The 17,988-nt window shown below is 43.3% G+C and overlaps 1 protein-coding gene across 12 annotated transcripts in view; it reads left to right on the forward strand.

Moving 5' to 3' along the window:
- KALRN (kalirin RhoGEF kinase) overlaps positions 1-17,988 on the forward strand; it is a 514,381-nt gene that overhangs the window by 449,513 nt on the left and 46,880 nt on the right. For 9 of the 12 annotated variants that reach the window (XM_069861453.1, XM_069861457.1, XM_069861456.1 and 6 more), the window contains 6 exons: positions 4,396-4,679; positions 5,521-5,625; positions 9,381-9,476; positions 11,116-11,246; positions 14,934-15,000; positions 16,286-16,389. In XM_069861453.1, coding sequence (XP_069717554.1) covers positions 4,396-4,679; positions 5,521-5,625; positions 9,381-9,476; positions 11,116-11,246; positions 14,934-15,000; positions 16,286-16,389 — 787 coding nt within the window. The remainder of the gene's footprint in view (positions 1-4,395; positions 4,680-5,520; positions 5,626-9,380; positions 9,477-11,115; positions 11,247-14,933; positions 15,001-16,285; positions 16,390-17,988) is intronic. The other 3 variants (XM_069861454.1, XM_069861459.1, XM_069861458.1) reach the window with 3 other exon arrangements.

The following is a 17,988-nucleotide window of genomic DNA, read 5'->3' on the forward strand; positions in this document are numbered from 1 at the left end:
TTTCTGGTTCATCTTCTTTGACTTCCGTGGAAAAATCCTTCTCTCTTAGGCTGTTTTTCTGGGGTATTACATGGAGCCATACATAAATCAGAAGAAAATTCACCTCTTTCTCCCCTAAAGCAAGATTGTGTGCTGCCATTGTCAGCTGTCTTCATCGCTATATTCTGTATTAACTTTGGGTTGTGGACGTGTATTTCCTTCTTATCATAGATGATCTGTGGTTAATATGCATCATAAAGAGAAGCCTGTTGTTTTCTTCTGATTTGCTCTGAGAAGCTTTTCCCTTTTCCCGTAAAAGAGCTGAGTTCCTGCAGATGAGTCCAGTGCTGCACGAGCCTGATCAGACAGACCTCCCCTCCCATGTATGCTCTGGGAAACAGGGAGGTAAAAATAAAATACCTTGTATTTCTGTTCCAGCAGTAATTCTTACTGACTCAAATGGGAATACAACTGTGCCTCTAAAACAGATCTGTGAGATTTTCATTTTTCCTTTCACATAAAGTCGCACAGAACTGGAACCTTCCATTTTTCAAATAAAAGTGTGGTGGTTTTATAGATGTCTGTTCATTTGAGCAACGATAACAAAGATTTCATGCCTCCAGCAGTGCAAAAGCTCTGAATTTTAAAGCTCTTTGGTCTGGCTAAGTATCTGTCACAGTCCTATTGCCAGAAGTTTCTTGGAGATTTGCTTAGGGTTGTTTTGGAAACCATCATTTCTTCTGTCTGAATGAATGGTTTGGCCAGGAAATCGATCTAGCCACACTAGTCTGCTGACCTCCCTTTTGCCTCACCACATACCTTTTTTTAGATGCATGCATCCCAGGGCAGTGGTGGCAGGATAACTGCTTGCTGCAGCTCTCTGCCAAGCCCAGACATTCCTGCAGAGCTGCTGCAGCGTGCAGGCAGCTGCTGCTTCTCTGGTCCTTGTGGGCTGTGGCTGCTGCCTGAATTACCACACAACGTGCCACTGCATCTTTTTCAAAGTAGTCTGGCTTTTCGTAAGCAAACTGTGTTTCCAAACAGCTCTCCCAATAAAGTTTGCGGAGCTCATATGTGCTAGTGCTTTGCAAGAAAAGCACGGTGACATGTCATCTGCTTCCGCTGGACCCGCTCAGTATCTGGATCTTAGGACAGTATCAAGTGTCATGATTAGTGTGTTTGCAGCCACATGTGCCGCAGAAGCAGTGAAGCTGACACAAGCACGGCTTAGAAGGTTGTCTCCCCAAAGTCTTTCCTAGCAGATTTTTTTGTGCTGTGTGTCTCTTGTCTCTCATTTTGTGAGCTCTGCTCTTTAGCTCCACTCCTGCCTCTGTGCCCACGTTGAGGTGACCTGCTTTACGTTCAAAGAAAATCATTCTCGGCAGGGCTGGCAAACAGCAAGTGTGACTTGCTAGCAAATATGTCCATATTTGCCATTCCTCTGTAGAAGAAAAGGAAAAAAGGTTATGAATATTGTGTGTGGACTCCCAGTGTGGTTTTTGGATAGTGCATGTTTGGCAATGATGGGAAGTGGGGTGATGAGGTGAGAATGCTTTGTACATGCATAGGATGCTGGGTAAGGTAGACTTACACCACCTCAAGGGGCTCTCATGGAGACTGGGGAGCAGGGAGATTTATACCAGCCTTTCTCTTCCAAATTCCTGCCTATACTGCAGCCAGTGGAGGCTACATTACCACGTAAAGGTGAGATAAGGCCACATTTACAGTCTCAGGCTGCATGGGTCACACAAAGCCCATGTTCTGTCCCAGAAGCCTTGCGGTAGTTAGCTAGGGCACTTCAGCAGACAAGGAGAAAGAAGGAGACTTCGTATCTGCCAGGGTTGCATACAGCATGGCACGAACAAGATTTAGTAACCCCCTCGGTAAACAGGCTTTTTCATCACCGAAGTCATGGCCTTGGGTGGAAAAACCTGGAGCCTCATTCAAGTGGGATCAGTGCACAGTGTAACACACCTCCCTCTGGAAACCTTCAGGTTGGCTTTCATCATGGCTTGTGGCTCTGGAGGTCTGATGTTCAATCTGCAGAGATTTCCTAGCTCTAGGAAAATTCAGATAAAAATTCAGATAAAATTTCTGCAAGCTGGCAGGGTGGACTCTGGGCCAGCTCAGGACTTGGACTGTTTCTGCCCACCTGCTGCCTTCACTGGGATCACAGGGGATAACTGGCTGTCACTTCTCCGGGATGGCCTTGAGCGAGGAGTGGTGCAATGTGAGAGGTGCTGTTTGTCTGTCCGTGCCCTGGTCATGGCTGTGCCACCTGGGGAGAGGGGAGGGAGGCAGCAAGGCTGGAATCTGGCCATGCTTGTAAAACCAGTGGTGTTTTCTGGTGAGAAAGGAGGTCCCTGCCTCTTCCATCATGGTCTTTGGGGTTCCTGGATTTGACCCTGCCTTGAGTTTGCCAGGCAGAGTTGAGGATGTGCGTCTTGGTAACAAATCCCTGGGGCGTGGGTGTCCCAGGCTCCAGTTAGCCTCCTGTCAGCTGCCATCCCTCACTTAAAGGTACGTTGGCAAGGTTCCGTTGTGGAGGTAGAGATTTGGACTGTGTCACTTCCAAGCCGTAGTAAAAATCTCTCTGTATGTTGATCAACCAGTGTGTGGGAAGATCAGCTTGTCCTCGTTTCTCAATCTTCCCCCAAAGAAGGCAGTGAGTCGATGATACAGCTGCTTGCTCCAAATCATCCCCGACAGTGGCAGCGTCTACAGCGTGATTGCTTCCAGCGTTTGTGCTTCCATGACTGCAGCCTGGCTGCCTTTGCACCAGCAATTCCCAAAGTTGATCCTCCTGCAGCAACAGTGGGAGCGCAGTCTCCTGTGGGCTCCACTCTCAGCGCAGCCCCTTGGCGAGGAGCCCTCAAGCCTCCCCGCTGCCTGTGGGGCTTTCGGTGCTGCTGTGGGGGATGGAGGGGTGGCAGCACGTGGAAAATCAAAATCGCCATCGCGAAACCCTGAACGCTGCTGACGCAAGGTGTGCTGATAAACTCCCAGAGCATCACATGGAGCCTGTGAGAGGAGACTATCTAAAGCCTGTTGAGTGGAAGATAATCTGGCCACTGACAAATACTGTCTTGTGGTAGCTGATTTAATGCTACTTTGTGTGCATGAAATAACATCAACCGGAGCTGGCTAAAGCCCCGCCTTTTTGAGATAAGACTGCTGCTTTGTCCTTATGGAGGAACGTCAGGAAAAACTCCAGCAGCTCCACCTGGGATCCATCTTCCCCCCGCCCCTCTCACACTCACTCCGGTCATCAGAAGATGGATTATTTGGATTTTCTTCCTGTCTGGGAAATGAACTTTGACTTCCTCTGGCCTGTTACAATTATTTCCTTATGTTCTAAAAACCTAACTTTTTACTCCAGTTGACTGCTTTCTGATGGTGAATCTTACAGGAGTGTGACAAGTTCTGAATTCTGTAAAAAAGTTTCTTTTTTAACTGTGTGGGATTAAACAATTGCTCCTGGGGAGAGAGTTGTCTTGTGGTGGTTTCATAAAGGTGAAAGCAATGCAATTTTTCCTAAAGGGCAATTGAGAAATCTTCAAGCAACTTGTTTGCTTTGTTTTTAAAGATTTATTGACATTGGCACATCTTTAGTCTGTTGCTCTGAGGGGGAGGAGGATGAAGGAGGTTGCACCCACTTCTAAAGTGCTAGTCTGAACACGTGTATTGATAATTGTGGTTGAGTACAGTTCAGCAGCATCTCCTGCTTGGATATAATGGAAATATTTTCTTTCAATTTTAAGCCTACCTTCCTTAATATCTTCTTAATGGGAGTTTCCTTCAGTTTGAAGAACTTGTCATCTTTTGTAATTTCTCATTCCAGTTTCTTAGTTCTAGGGAAGGTGTGAACGCTTCTGACAAATTACTTTCAGGGGCAAAGGAGATAATTTTAAGGTGCTTCAAATAACCTTCAAAAGTTAATAAGTAGTCTAACTAATGGTAGTGTCATTGGGGTCTGGAAATGGCTGAGAATCAGTTACGGAATCAGAACTGGCAAAGTGCTGGTGGCTGTCAGGTCTCCTGTAGTAATCTGCTTCTTGTGCTTATTTTCTTCTTGGCAGCTCTCAATGAAATCTGTGGAAAGAAGCTGAGAAATTTAGCACTTAGCCTGAGTTTCATACTTTCATCAAAAACTAGATAACTTCACTGTCTGCAGTCTTTCATAAGGACAGATAGTGTGGTAGGAAATGAAAGAAGTGCGTCAGATTGTGAAAAATGCCCGTTGCAGGGCATATTCCTCTGTCTGGCATGCAGTGAAGTTTATACAATGTCCATAGGCTGCAAAACCTTTCATTGAGGTAGCTTGTGTTTTCATGCTTAGGACTGACAAATGTTTGATGTGCACTAAGAAATAAAGGAGGTACTGGTATGATCTCTCACCTCACTGTTTTCTTCCAGATGCGTATTCAGTTTCTTCTAGTGACAACGGGGGCAAGTCTGATTCAGTGGCCAACTTACAACCTCAGCCATCCCTTAACTCTATCCAGAGCTCTCCTGGCCCCAAGCGTTCGACCAACACACTGAAGAAGTGGTTGACTAGTCCTGTGCGCCGGTTGAACAGTGGGAAGACCGAGAGCAACATCAAGAAACAAAAGAAGGTGCGAGATGGCAGGAAGAGCTTTGACCTTGGCTCACCAAAGACTGGAGATGAAACCACTCCTCAAGGAGACAGCGCAGATGAGGTGTGTGTTGGTGCTTGTTGCAGAAAAGACCATATCTCTGATAGTCTCTTCTGCGGTATATGATTCATACTTGAGTAAATACCCTTAGGGTCTAGAGGGAGCAGCGAATCATATGTAAAATAGAATTGATTGAAGTTGTGTTGCAAACAGCATTGTTATCCAAAGAGCAATGGAATATATAGAGACCAGCATTTCAGAGCCTGCATATATTATTGTCCTTTGACCAGATATTTTTAATAGCCTATTAGAAAGCTGCCAAGGATAGAAATGAAATTATTCTTGAGCAACTGTTGTCACCTTTTGCGGGGTTTCGTATCACCTTTATCCTGCCATGACAGTGTAATTCGTTATTGAAAGAAAACCCTCAAAGAAATAGCCATGTTTCTATTAAATCTGCTGTGTATTTGTAGCAGCAATTTCTCTGCAGGTACGTTCTGTGCCAGAATGGCTGTTTCCTGATAAGGTGAATAAGAATTATAAGCCAAAAAACAGAGAATATTCTAAGTGAACCCAAACAGAGGAATACTTTGAGCTGTTTTCATTTAAATTAAGAAATACTTTTCCAACAGCACACAGACAGCTGTAACTGCCTTAGCTGCTTGCGTGACCTATAAACTGTATTTCTGTAACTCTTAGAATGCACCAGAATTAACCAGCAAAACCTTATGTCTTTATTGCTTCTCTTCCATGATGCTCAGCATTACCTGCAGTTCTCTCCACCCAACACAGTATTGAGCCAGTATTAGTATTAACAGACTCAAAGCATGGAGGTAGGGCTCAGATATGTAAAAGAACAAAAGAAAGCCATCCCTGCTTCTAATTTTATTTAACTTTTCTCCAGAAGAGCAAGAAGGGTTGGGGAGAAGATGAAGCAGACGAAGAGTCTCACACACCTCTTCCTCCTCCTATGAAGATTTTTGACAATGATCCAACCCAAGATGAGATGGTAAGGCCTCCTCTGCTGTATCAGTTCGATGTTTAAGTGCATTTCTCAAACAGCCATCTCATTCGCCTATGTGCAAATCCTAATCTAATACCTTTCACCAACTGGATTTACAAATAATGCTGGATAAGCATTTTAGCCCTGGCATCCAATTTCATGACAGGTCAGTCGTGTGCTTGTGTTTTGTATGGTCAGAAATTCTATGCAGGCTGATAACACGTGTTTCCCATGTGTGTTTTAAAAGTGCCGTTAATGTCTTATCAGTAGCAGGAGAAATAGTATTTGGTGGCAGTCTGGGCCTGAGGAGCAGGACAGATGCTGGAGTCTGCTTGAATCCAGAAATCCCACGTTTACCGAGAGTTAGATTGCTTCGGCTGCCGTCTCAGACTTTGTGTGTGATTGGGCTCCAGGAATGTTGTCAGTGTGTGCATTCTCCATTTTGAAGTGTTTTAAAATTTGCACGTGGAAGAGCCACGTAGTGTCATCATTTGGCATTTCTAGCATATGTGGCCAGTCATCACTGAATGTTTCATCAGCTCTGGTTAGTTCAGAAGCCCACAAAGTATCTGAAGTCCCTCTCAGGAGGGTGGGAAAGGCTTTGTTCTGCCCATATTTGTGCACCATATTGTTGTTGGTAGTTCTCTGATGTTAGCTGAGATCTGTTGAATGTTAAGTCAGAATTTGCTGTGGTAGATGGTGCAGCAGCTTGCAGAGTCCTTTAGTTGCTCTCTTGGACTTGAGGTGAGAATCTGTGACTACAGCTATGACAGTGATTTGTGTTCACAGTCAGTGCAGGTGCCATCCTGGTGCTGTCGTCTCCCTTGTTTAGCTCCATCCATCCTCCTGTTTAGATGTTTCTTGCTTTCCTGCTGGCATCTGTTTTTAGCACTGCCACTTCTGTATCTCTGTCCTCTGATTGTAATTACTGCATGCAAAGAAGCAAGGATAGGGGAGATTAATAAATTGTCAGAAACAACCTAGAATGTTCTTGGGGAAGGTTCAGGCAGGAGTTTGGAAACAGTGAGAGAGAAGGGCGCAAATATTTCTGGGACTCGAGCAGAATGATGAAGGAAAGGATTTGGGGGCTTGCTGCTAATATGTCAGGAAATGTTATGACATTGTGGTGGCAGCAAGACCAGAAGGAAGCAGCTGGAGTAGTGGATTCCAGTCCTTTGAGTGCTGCATGTGCTGCTGGCTGTCTGGCAAGGGGCAGAGGCGAAAGGTCAGCAAAGCTGGGCCATGGTGGATCCATGCCCAGCACAATAGCAGTTGCTCCTGGCTTTTTCCCCGTGGTCTTTAGCTAAATGCTTTGGGGTTGCTTTTTGGTTTTGGGGGGTTGTTCTGTGATTTTTTTTTAAAGAAAACCAAAACTGCTTTAGCTCGGGTCACTATTTTTGATTTTTTGTGTGCCATGTGATTTCAGTATTTCTTAAATACATTTCTGACAGTGCCAATGTTGTGAACTAAACTGTTTTCCGCTCCAGATGTCTAAGCTTTATAGGGTGTTTTGGCATCCTGTTTCTTCACCCACTCCTAGAAGAGAAGATTAAATAGAACAAGATGCATCTGAAACCCTTTTTCTCTTTTTCTTTCTCTACTTCTTTTTTTGTCACAGGGGAAAAAAACCTGAGCTCACAAACATGGCTCCTGAATTCCCTGGCACAGGAGCACCACGTTGGCAATGTTTGAGTCATGCTGGAGCCCAAAGCTCTCTAATGGTGTTAATTTGGGCAGAGGTCCCTGCTCATGCCCTGCTACTGCTTGCAGACATGGGCTGTTGGACCAGCAGCCACGTGGGGAAGTAGCAGTAATAGGTGGGAGGTGGTGCAGGGGCTCACACCTTTCCCTGAACCCATCTGCAAGGCAGCAATAATCATTCCTTGCTGCTCTTGGAGGCTCTTATAAAGATAAATTGCAACATATCTTCATATTAGAAATCCATAATTTACTGCCTGGGCAATAGAAATACTGTTTTCTGATTTGCCTCACACAAACCAGGCTCTCATCAATCACAGTTTTACTTTACCCTGAAAGACTTGTAAGCAGCAAATGTTTCCATGTCCCCTTCAAAATGCTGCAGTTATTTACTTTTTGGATATATTGAGCAATTTCAGTTAGAAGTGAGAGCAACAGCTGCTTAGTGCCTCCAAAAATTGGACTCCTCCTGCTAGAATGGTTATGTTTGACGGTTATTGTCTATGTATTTGTATGTCTTCAAAGTCCATATTTCCGGTCTTTTTTCCTAGACACGTCTGTCCGCATTGCGGGTGAAACAGGCAGTCTGAGCTTTTACATTTGTATGAGATTCTTGCATTACCAGCCTAATTCTTAAATTATCAGTCTGATTACCTGTAGTTTTTGTTGTTGTTGCAATTAGAACTGTTGATTAGATGTATTATTTGTGAAAGATGAGATGACAAGTGGCAAGATGTTCACTTTTCTGCTCTGTCACAAGGCTTCTGGTTGGGATTGGTCTCCTTTGCCTTTTTTTTTTTTCTGCTCCTGGGGCTGTGTCACTCAACATGAGCAACCTCCCCAAAGGGCCACTTAAAGAGGTGGCCCGCTGCCTAATTCCTGCCGTCACATTTCCACATCTCACTCCCCGGCGCTATTTAATCTCAGACGCATGTTTGTTGGCACCTGTACAGTGACTTTGCTGGAATAGCTGCTCTCCAGAAGACCTTTACTAGGGAGCTGAGAAATGAATAAGCTTTTTAGTAATTTAATAAAGAATTTATTAAAAAATTGTCCATGTTTAGTTCACATCAGTCTGCAAAAGCAGGTTATTACATGAGTATGGGTTTTCGAAGTGAGGTTTCTTAAGACAAGGACCAAGGGGCGAAGATGCCCGTGTAAAGCAAAATTCTTAAACTGAAGCTGAGTAGTTCACATAGAGACTGGTCTTTGCAGTGCCATGTGGGCTGCTTGAGTAGCACATTAATGAGGTCTCAGTGTTTCTGCAGCTGTTAGCTGTGCCTACCTGAATGTGGAGACATTCAAAGACACCACATGATGTCAGGCACCTAAAATCCAATACCTGCAAATAACAGACTGGCGTAAAGAAGCAAGACTGAAAATATTCTAACTAATGTCAGTAGGGAAAAGTGGGCATTGCCAAGGAGTGTTTTTGCCCTCCTGTGACAGTTACCTAGGATAGATGATACACATAGGGGTGTTTTCTCTCCACTGTTTGCATACATATTTTAGATGCTGAAGTTGCACAAATGCAGTATCATCTGACTTCATTTGGAGATGCAATTGATCTGTGGGAAAAGGAAGGGGAATGATTTGTTCCCCCGACTTCCCTCCTCTATTGCCTGTAACTCCATGTGTACCTTGTACTTAACTGCATTTATTAAATATGTCTATATAGTGGAGGGGATCATTTCTTACATCTGCAGTAGGAAGATCAATTTTCTAGAGCCCATAAGATCATAGATGTCCTTTGAAGGAGGAACCAACACACATTAAGAGTATTACAGCCTGACTGTAAATTAACTTCAGTTCTTTGATGCTCTTCCCTGGTTCCCAGCCTTGGAACTGCTGCAGGGACATGTGCAGCCAGAAGTGGATGGCAATTCTGTGCTTGTCTGATACAGCAACACTCACTCACCTGACCGTGCATGTGGTCCTCTAACCCTCCTGCTCCCTTTCCACCTTTGTTCTCCTGTCTCAGAAGCTGCTTCACTGACCACTGGTTTCCTCCTCCCTTCTCATCCCGCTAACTTGCGTTTCCTTTGCAACCTGGTGTCTTGCAGTCCTCTTCTTTGCTAGCTGCTCGACAGAGCTCCTCCGATGTCCCAACTGCTGCGGACCTTGTCAGTGCAATAGAAAAGTTGGTCAAAAGTAAGCTGGTAAGTTTAGTGTTTTGAAAACTGTGTTCACAGCAAGGCTAATATGACTCTAGGGAAGGACTTTAAAGTCTGCCGCTTCTTTCTGATTCCCTTGCTTTTCTCCTTCATCTGCTATGCCTTTATTAACCCTGTGCACTCTGCTTCTCAGTAGAGTGTCCCATATTTTTATTCCCGACATGAGATGAAGCCCACCTCTCACGGTGCCGTGTGGGCTCTGCTCTGCATAGTCAAAAGCTGCTTTTGGAGCAGGCTTTGCAGAGCATGAGCTACTGTACTGTACTCTTTCTAGGGTCTTGTTGGTATTCTTTCAAATACGTTGCACAGTGGGACGTTTTGTTTGTTTTGCTTTAAAGCTTGTTCTGTGGTGTGGGAGTTTTACTACCCAACATGTGAATTTGTTTGGTATTCTGGCTTCCCTGAAAAGACCCTCTAAAGAATAGAACTGCTTGAAGTATCACAGCTGTGCTTTAATTTTACAGAGCTTTGTGTGTCACTTTTAATCTGCCTTGTCAACTCTTTCTGACAGGGAGTGGAATAAGTAATAAAAATGCTCTGGGTTTAATTTGTTCAAAAATTTCGGTATTGTGCACTCTCACTGTCTGATCTCATGTCTGTTGGAGAAGGAGTACACGCTGTTTCATGTCTTGGCTTCTCTTGAGTTTCCTCTGAAACAGTTCAAAATGTTAGTATCAAAGCTAAACATTTTTCTACATGTCCCAGGACCTCTGAAATTAGGTAAATGTTTGCTTTGAGTGAGTTTAACTTTATTAATGAGTCAGGATTAAAGCGGGGTTATGATGAGCCTACAAAGGTTCATTTCCCTATGTGTACTGGAAGTATGAAGAGAGTGAAATGAAACAAAAAACCCCACAGTGATCATTCAATTACTGTAAGTCTGTACAAGCAGCGTAATCTAGTAAATCATTTCAGAGGAGTTTGGTGTTTTCCCAATCTGAGGTGTTGGTACGTGAAGATAGTCAGTGCTCATAGGGTGCCTGGTGAAGAGTAACTGGTGAAGGAGCTCTTTGTGACAAGGGAAACTGAGAAGGGCATTCCCAGAAAATTTACTCAAAATAGTTTTATTCCATTGAGACACTAACAAATTGAAAAGTTTCATTAATCCAGCTAGATGTATTTTCAGAGAATATTTTATTTTCTCTCTGCTGCATGCAGGCTGTTAGGGCAATTGCAATTACTTTCCAGGGATTCTGGGCACACTTTTAATTATTGTGGAATGTTATGATGTATCCATCTGTTTCTTTTTCATTTTCTGTTTTACTTTACTAAAAAATTCCTTCATTCTGTCATTGGCAGAGAAACACTGACCACATGTAGCCTAGTACTGGTTCTGATGGAGACACTAGAATATTTTCAGGTTGTTTTGAAATCATTTTGAGGAGTTTTTTCCACTTTCTAGCAAAAGGATATCTTCTCTTTTTTAATGCTTTGGGAAGGGTGTCTTATATCAACTTAAAACTGCTTTGTTGTGTTTCACTAAGTCCTGCGGGAAAGTATTGCTGCGTATTCTGCTGGGTTTTACATTGTGGTGTTGAATGCAGACTGACTTGAAACAGAAGATAACATGGATGCTGGAGTTCAAGGATAATGTTTATTCTATCGTTCTTTGGGGTTTTTTTAGACCCTTGAAGGAGGATCTTACCGAGGAAGCTTAAAAGATGCCACTGGCTGCTTAAATGAAGGAATGACGCCTTCAACTCCCCCACGAAACCTTGAAGAGGAACAAAAAGCCAAAGCAATGAGAGGCAGGATGTAAGTTTTCTTGCTGGTTCTTCCTTCTGAAATATGCACCAGGGGAGGACACATAGCTGCCCTGAAAAAGTACTTTATAGTCAGTGAGTGAGCAGGGAGCTGGGAGAAAAACTGGGTTCTGCTGGCTTCTGTTTTGTCTTAGCCTGTAAAAATAGTACATAAAAACACTTACATACTCAGGAAGTGCATCGTCATTCTTTAAAATGTATAGCTTTTACCTTACATAACAAACAATTGTTACTGTAGAAGCCTCTGAACAGCTGGACAAGTATTGCTGAGGTGCTTACCTTGGTAATTACTGTATTGCAAGAGGTGAAACCAGCTTTCAAAGTGGAGTGTGTGATTGACCTTGTTAGCTACCTTCAAGGAAAAGAACAGAGAATCCCACTAGGATTTTTTGAATGAGAGAATGTTTTTTGCCATAGTTATTAGAATTCCCATGCATTTGTGGTGGAAACATGTCACTGAAGAGAAAGTTTCATTTGGGAAACCCTCATGTTCATGATGATGGGAGAGGAAAAAATGATGAGAGCCATCAGTGACAGCTCATGAAAGTTTTTTTTTTAAATTATCTGTACACTCTATTAAGTGTAACAAAAATAATACCTGTGCCTTCAAAACTTACCATGCTTAAAGCATTTATTAAATGCATAGTTCTGCTGAAGGACACAGAGAATTGGAGAAACAAGCAAGAATTACATGAAAGGAGCTCAAGTAGCTGTTTTATTTATACTGTCTCTTAGACTAACAACGGTAACTGTGGTTATCTAATCAAATGGGAAGAGTGACAGTGCATACAGGTCTCATTGGAGTGTGGTAAGGTGAGAGGCAGAAGAGTAGCCCATTTGGGAAAGATGCCTAGCAGGGAAGGAAAATATGTCAGGGAAGGATAAGGAGGTAATCAAGTGCAGACAAAGAAGCAGAAACAAAGTATCACATGTCTGTGAAATCCATTGTTTTCACCTGCAGTTTGTTATAGGAAGACAGAGAAGCAGTACAGTGAGGGACTGGATCAACTCCCAGTAGCAGGCAGGGTCATAATACTCCCGAACGTGTTTCAGAATGGGAGAAAGTTTCTACTAGACTGCTGACAGCCTTCACAAAGGAAACATGTCTGCCCACTCCTGTCTCCTAAAAACTCCTCAGTATTGCAGGTTCTTGGGTTTTTCCAGTAGCAATTAATTAACCAGATAACTGCCAACTAACTGCAGGTTGCAGTTTTAGTGCAGAGACCTTTGCCAATGTAAGCATAGATACAGTAATATATTCTAGCGTGCAATGCTTCTGGCAGGAGGACTGGCAGCATGCTACGTGTAATTAGCTGCCTCCATCCAGATTTCCTAAATGCCAGGATGTTTAGGAGCACCTGCTAATAGCTTTCAGCACAAGACATCTGTCTCTTCTCTGGCTCCTTTGTGTCTGTGTTCTGTGTCTCATCGGCTCACTGTGTTTAATTCCATATCCATGTGAGGCAGCAGAGCTCCAAACTTGAGCTGTGACCCACCCCGCCCCCCCATTGCCCACAAAATAGCAGCTGAATCCTTGCAGAGGCATGAGCAGCAATTCCCTGTATCTCTGCCAGCACGTGCGTGCCAACAGTTAGCCTTAGTGTTAGGAAACCCCTATTCCATCACGCTTGATTGCTGCAGTTCTGTGAGTGGTAAGGCATCTCGTCGAGTAGTGTTGTTCAGTGCAGATTTAATACAGAATTATCAAGATATCCAAATATTCAAAGTTATTCAGAGGTGAGGAGGCTCTATTCTTGTTCCAGCTCATGCCAGTTTAAATACAGCTGTATAGTTAATACCTGCTGGTGACCGAGGCAGGCACTTGGCAAGCAACTGCCTGCTCTTGCTTCATCTTATCAGATGAGGAGATGAATGAACTTGAATTTTTGGCAGCATGCATCTTAGAAGCCTTAAATTTGGGAGTGCTTCTAAGGTCCTGTGTCAAGGTAGGCTTCAGAGAACTAACAGAGAGGGTCAAGGTTGATTTTTCTGCTAGGAAGATGGGAGGTGGGGGAATGCTGGTGCTGAATTTAAGGGAAGGAGTGGAGGTGCAGACCCTGGTTCCTAATAGAGGTGTAAATTTGCAGGTTTACTGTTTACCTAATAGGCATCTGGTTGCTGCGCTGATTTTCAATTCACATACACCTGCCTGCACTTGCTGCAGTATCATATGTTACAAGTATCCACTGCTTCGGTTTTAGAGCAGGAGGTGACCAGATGAATCCCTGCAGTAACTCAAACTGAAGGAGTCCAGGCATGGGAAGGGCAGTAGGCAGATGAGAGAGGTTCTCCCCGTCTTTGCAGCAGCTCTCTGTGTTTGCTGGGAGCAGTGTAGATGGAGGTGGCGTGTGCCAAAAAGTAACCTCCCAGCATGCCCCCGTGCATGGAGGAGCCATGGCAAGCCTTCTGCAAGGGCACGGTAGGTCAGCCAGCGAGAGGGGACTGTACAGCATACACTTGTTCAAGCCACATGCTGCTGCTTTGTACAAGAGCAGCCTTTTGCCCCACACGTGTTTACTGCCCAGGCACACAACTTGCCAAGGCACTTTGGAGAGTGCAAGCATTTGGCATCGCTGCTGCCAGCCCTGCCTTCTGCCAAGGGGGCTGGATTTCACTCTCAAATGAACAAGAAGCTGTTTGACCACGTGTTTTTTGCCACGTGTTTTAACCATCTCCTCCACTCTGTCTGAGCAAGGGATGTCTGAGCACAGTGGGAGCAGGATTTATTTTTTCAGTAACTCTCATAGCTGAGTCTCTATTTGCAACGCCTCTCTACTTTTTTTTTCTCTCCCCTAGATATTTTCAACCAGGCTTTTATCTTAGCACTGTTTGCCCTCAGCCGTATCGTTTCAAGTGGGTCAGTCTGCTGATTGATGTGAACGGAGTGATATTAGACATGAAAGCACTCTTCTATCTTGTTAGCCTTGTTACTGCCATAGCAAACTTGAGCACAGATGGAGTTTGTTTCTCACATGCCAAATCTATGTATTGGCGTAATTGAAAGGCAAACTGTCTGCGGCAAGCTGTAACTTTTTTAAATTGTCCTCGGAAGAACATTATGTGATTAGCCAGTTTGACTTACAAAGGAAGAGCTGTTTTTTAGCTTGCTGTTGTTTGCATGTATCAGACCTTCTGATCAGATCCTCCTGCCCAGGATTATTAGCTCTGAAATCAGATTAAAGCATTTGACACAGACACATAGATTACTTAGTCTGGAAGGTTAAGCTCTTCGTTATGATAGGAGGGGCATTTTTTCTCCAAGTGTTTGAAACTTCCAAATTAAAACTTAACTAATGAATCTTGGGCAAAACCAGAGGGACTGGGGCACGAAATTCACTCCTACTTGCAGGATGTCTCCATCACTATCAGGAGGGCTGCATGGGGAGTGGAGCAAAGAAGAGCAGAGAGGGTTAGTTCAAAGTACAGGCAGCTGATTGTGCTGCTGCTCATGCATCACCCTGGGATGTGGAGGAAAAAGAGGTAGGAGAGAAGAGTGATTAGGAGAATTGGAACTACTCTGACCTGAAATGCAATGTTTTTGTCATTTACATTCCACTGAGCTGTGAGTGAGAAGAGTCGTGTTACATGACCCGTAATGACAGTGGGGTAATATATGGTAAGAGGAACAAACAGTAATGTCAAGTAATATGGTCAAAGTGTGTGTTCTGTTTTAATTTAGGTTTGTCTTAAATGAGCTGGTACAGACTGAAAAAGACTACGTCAAAGACTTGGGAACTGTTGTGGAGGTGAGCTCAAGCAACGCCTGCTATGCAAAATGTTTTCCCACTAAAAAGCACCATGCTGGAAAGTGACAACAACAAAAAATACATCATGAGAAACAAACTGCTTTATTTTGCACTCTGCTTCCATGGTCCCCTTCTCATGTTGACAGAAACAAGAAGAAATGCCTCTGGAAACTATTTTTGTTTCCATCTAACCAATATTGTGTTTTAGGTTTCAGCTCCAGCATGCTAAGGTTTTTCTTGGCTACCCTGCTTGTGACAAACTCTTTCTGCTCTACTGCAGCCTGAAGGGCAGCGGTGGAGAATTAACTTACCATTCCTAGTGCTTGTTTTGTGCATTTTTTGATGTCATACTGAGTAATGGTAACACATACTTGACTTCATTATACACCTGAACTAATGTCCTATGTCTGAGTACTTTTTCAAAAGCTGAGTTTGGATCTGTGCTGAGGTGTGTGTGTGTGGCGCATGGTTTATTGTTTTGCAAAAAAGACTTGAAATGGAATATTGGGATTTTTTTCATTTGTCCCTTTTTCTCAAAAACATTTGTAGTTCTTTAAGCTTCAGCTTGTAAAAACCTGGCTGATCCCCAGGGATTGCCTGTCAAAGCCAACTCACGTTCAGGGTCCAGATTTATTCCCAGCAAGGACTCAGAACTGGAGGCATGTGAATGCAGTGAGCTTTCAGCAATGCTTTTGGCATTCACAAGTCCAAGGAGAATTATCAGCCCATCTAACAGTGATATTTCAACAGCTTCCAAACTTGCAGACCTTTGTGTTATCTTCTGTTTACGTTATGCAGTGCTGGCAAACTTGGTGGGGCTGCAGTGCACCAAAGGCTTATAAAGAAACTCTTAGGAGGTGTGGGAAATCCTACTTATGTGACTTTTTGAACTTACTGCTTGGCTTTGTTCTCCCACGAAAATATATGTGGTGAAGAATGGGAGAACTCTATAATCTGGCTTCTTCCTCTTACCAGAGAAGCAAAGAACTTGATAAACTACTTTTGTGTAACTTTTATCTTGTAATTGCACTTGTCACTTCAATTGCATCTAATAACGGTTTGTATAAATGTTGGAGATATTTGGGATAAATCCCTCAACATTTTCTTTTAAGCCAATTGCATGATGAGTTTCTGGTTTGGAAATGTACAAAAAGTACTTTAAATATTTTCAGTGTAAAAAATCCTGACATTAAACTTTTGCTTCTTGGGAAAAAAAAAAAAGGTGTTCAATTATGTTCCCCCTTCAAATTAACCCTCTGCTAATCACTGATTATTAATCCTATAGGGCTTCATGAAGAGGATAGAAGAAAAAGGAGTTTCTGAAGATATGAAAGGGAAAGACAAGATTGTATTTGGCAATATTCACCAGATCTATGACTGGCATAAAGAGTAAGTGGTTTTTTTTTATTTCCTTTTTAAGCACCTTTCTACCTGCTCGTCCATAAGGGATTGGGGTATGTGGTGTTTGTATGTCTAAGCTGCTTTTAATTGAACATCAGCAGGTCATTCAGGGCTGAACTTCCAAAGGACGTATCTTGACTTTAAATGGTCTCTGTTGATTTGTAAGTGCTGCTTAATAACTTCACAAATCACGGCTGCCTTGGATCCTGAGAACATGTTCTAATTCATGCACTTTTAGCCACAGTTTCGTGATATACTAGATCCTGATATAGGGCTTTCTCTACCTAGTCAAAAATGGCACAACTGCATGATGCAAAGCATCCATCTTGCATACAATCATCTTTCCCAGTGAAAAAAAACACTTTGGTAGGCTGTAGCTTTGCCTGGCTTCATGGGAGGGTGTTTTGTCATGCTGTCTCTGATCACAGATACAGCTTGATTCTGGCTCAAACACCGTAGAAGGAGTGCTGGTCAGGATGGCAAGAATGTTGCACGCAGGGGAGTCTGCTCTGTGCCCGTGCCGCTGCCAATGGGATATATCTCTGTGGTCCATCCACAGCTCCTGACCTACTGCTCAAAAACAGTCCCGGCATGGCTCCCAGAGAGTTGTGACTTGTGATGTACTGGCTGGATCCTGAGGAAAACTTCTGAGACTGCCATAATTGTGTTTCTTGGGTCACAGCTGTAGGCTCAATTCATCCCAGTGTTAAGCAGTAGCAATGCTGGATAGTTAAGATTTCTTTCCTATGTGTTGTGGTTCTCAACAACATGAACATCCTCACATGCAGATGATAAGATCACAAAGGCTGACCATATCAGTAGTATTTGCCTAGTAAGGTAATAAAATGCACATGCCTTCAAGACCCTTCTGACATGAAAGCTCTGACATGCTTTGGCCTAGTTGATGCTTTTGAATCTGAGTTAGAAACTCTATTCCTTAAAAATCCTACTCATACAAATAGATTTTGAAAAGCTGTTGGAAATAGGAGGCTTATTTTAAACCCTGAGCCATTTCCACTGCAACTTTATGAACAGCTATGTCTTGTTTAAGGATAATATGGTCATCATTTCAACTTTTCTTCTCCAAAATACTCTACAGCTCCACCTAACTAGAATTTGGGCATGCATCTCCAGACTTGAGCGGATCTGGATCTTCCATCAGCTCTGGACATTTCCCTCACCCAGGATACATGTTATCCTTCCTATCATGTGTCTTATACGTGCTTATCTCATGCCCTGAGCCTGTCCTTATGTTCTGACAGATTCCCTATGAGCACAAAACAAAAAATGTCAGGAAAAGCTTCATTGTATATTATGTTGTTACCAGCAGCAGTGTTTTTACCAGTGCCATTCATTGTGTAAGTGTGGTGATAGGAGTTTTCTGTGACTCATAGGGAGGGATTCCCTATTTGTAGTTCTGCATATCTGGATCAAGAAGTCAAAATGCAGATTTAACGTTTGTAGAGTATTGAGTTATGGAAGCAGCTGTATCTGATGGTAGCAATAGGGAGGTTTAGTTGGGACAGCTGTCCAGTGTGCATTGTTTCTTTGAGGTTCTGGTGTTTCTTGGGATCAGACCATTGCAGA

This window comes from Phaenicophaeus curvirostris, chromosome 7, assembly GCF_032191515.1.
Source record: "Phaenicophaeus curvirostris isolate KB17595 chromosome 7, BPBGC_Pcur_1.0, whole genome shotgun sequence".
In the NCBI taxonomy this organism is placed as follows: Eukaryota; Metazoa; Chordata; class Aves; order Cuculiformes; family Cuculidae; genus Phaenicophaeus; species Phaenicophaeus curvirostris.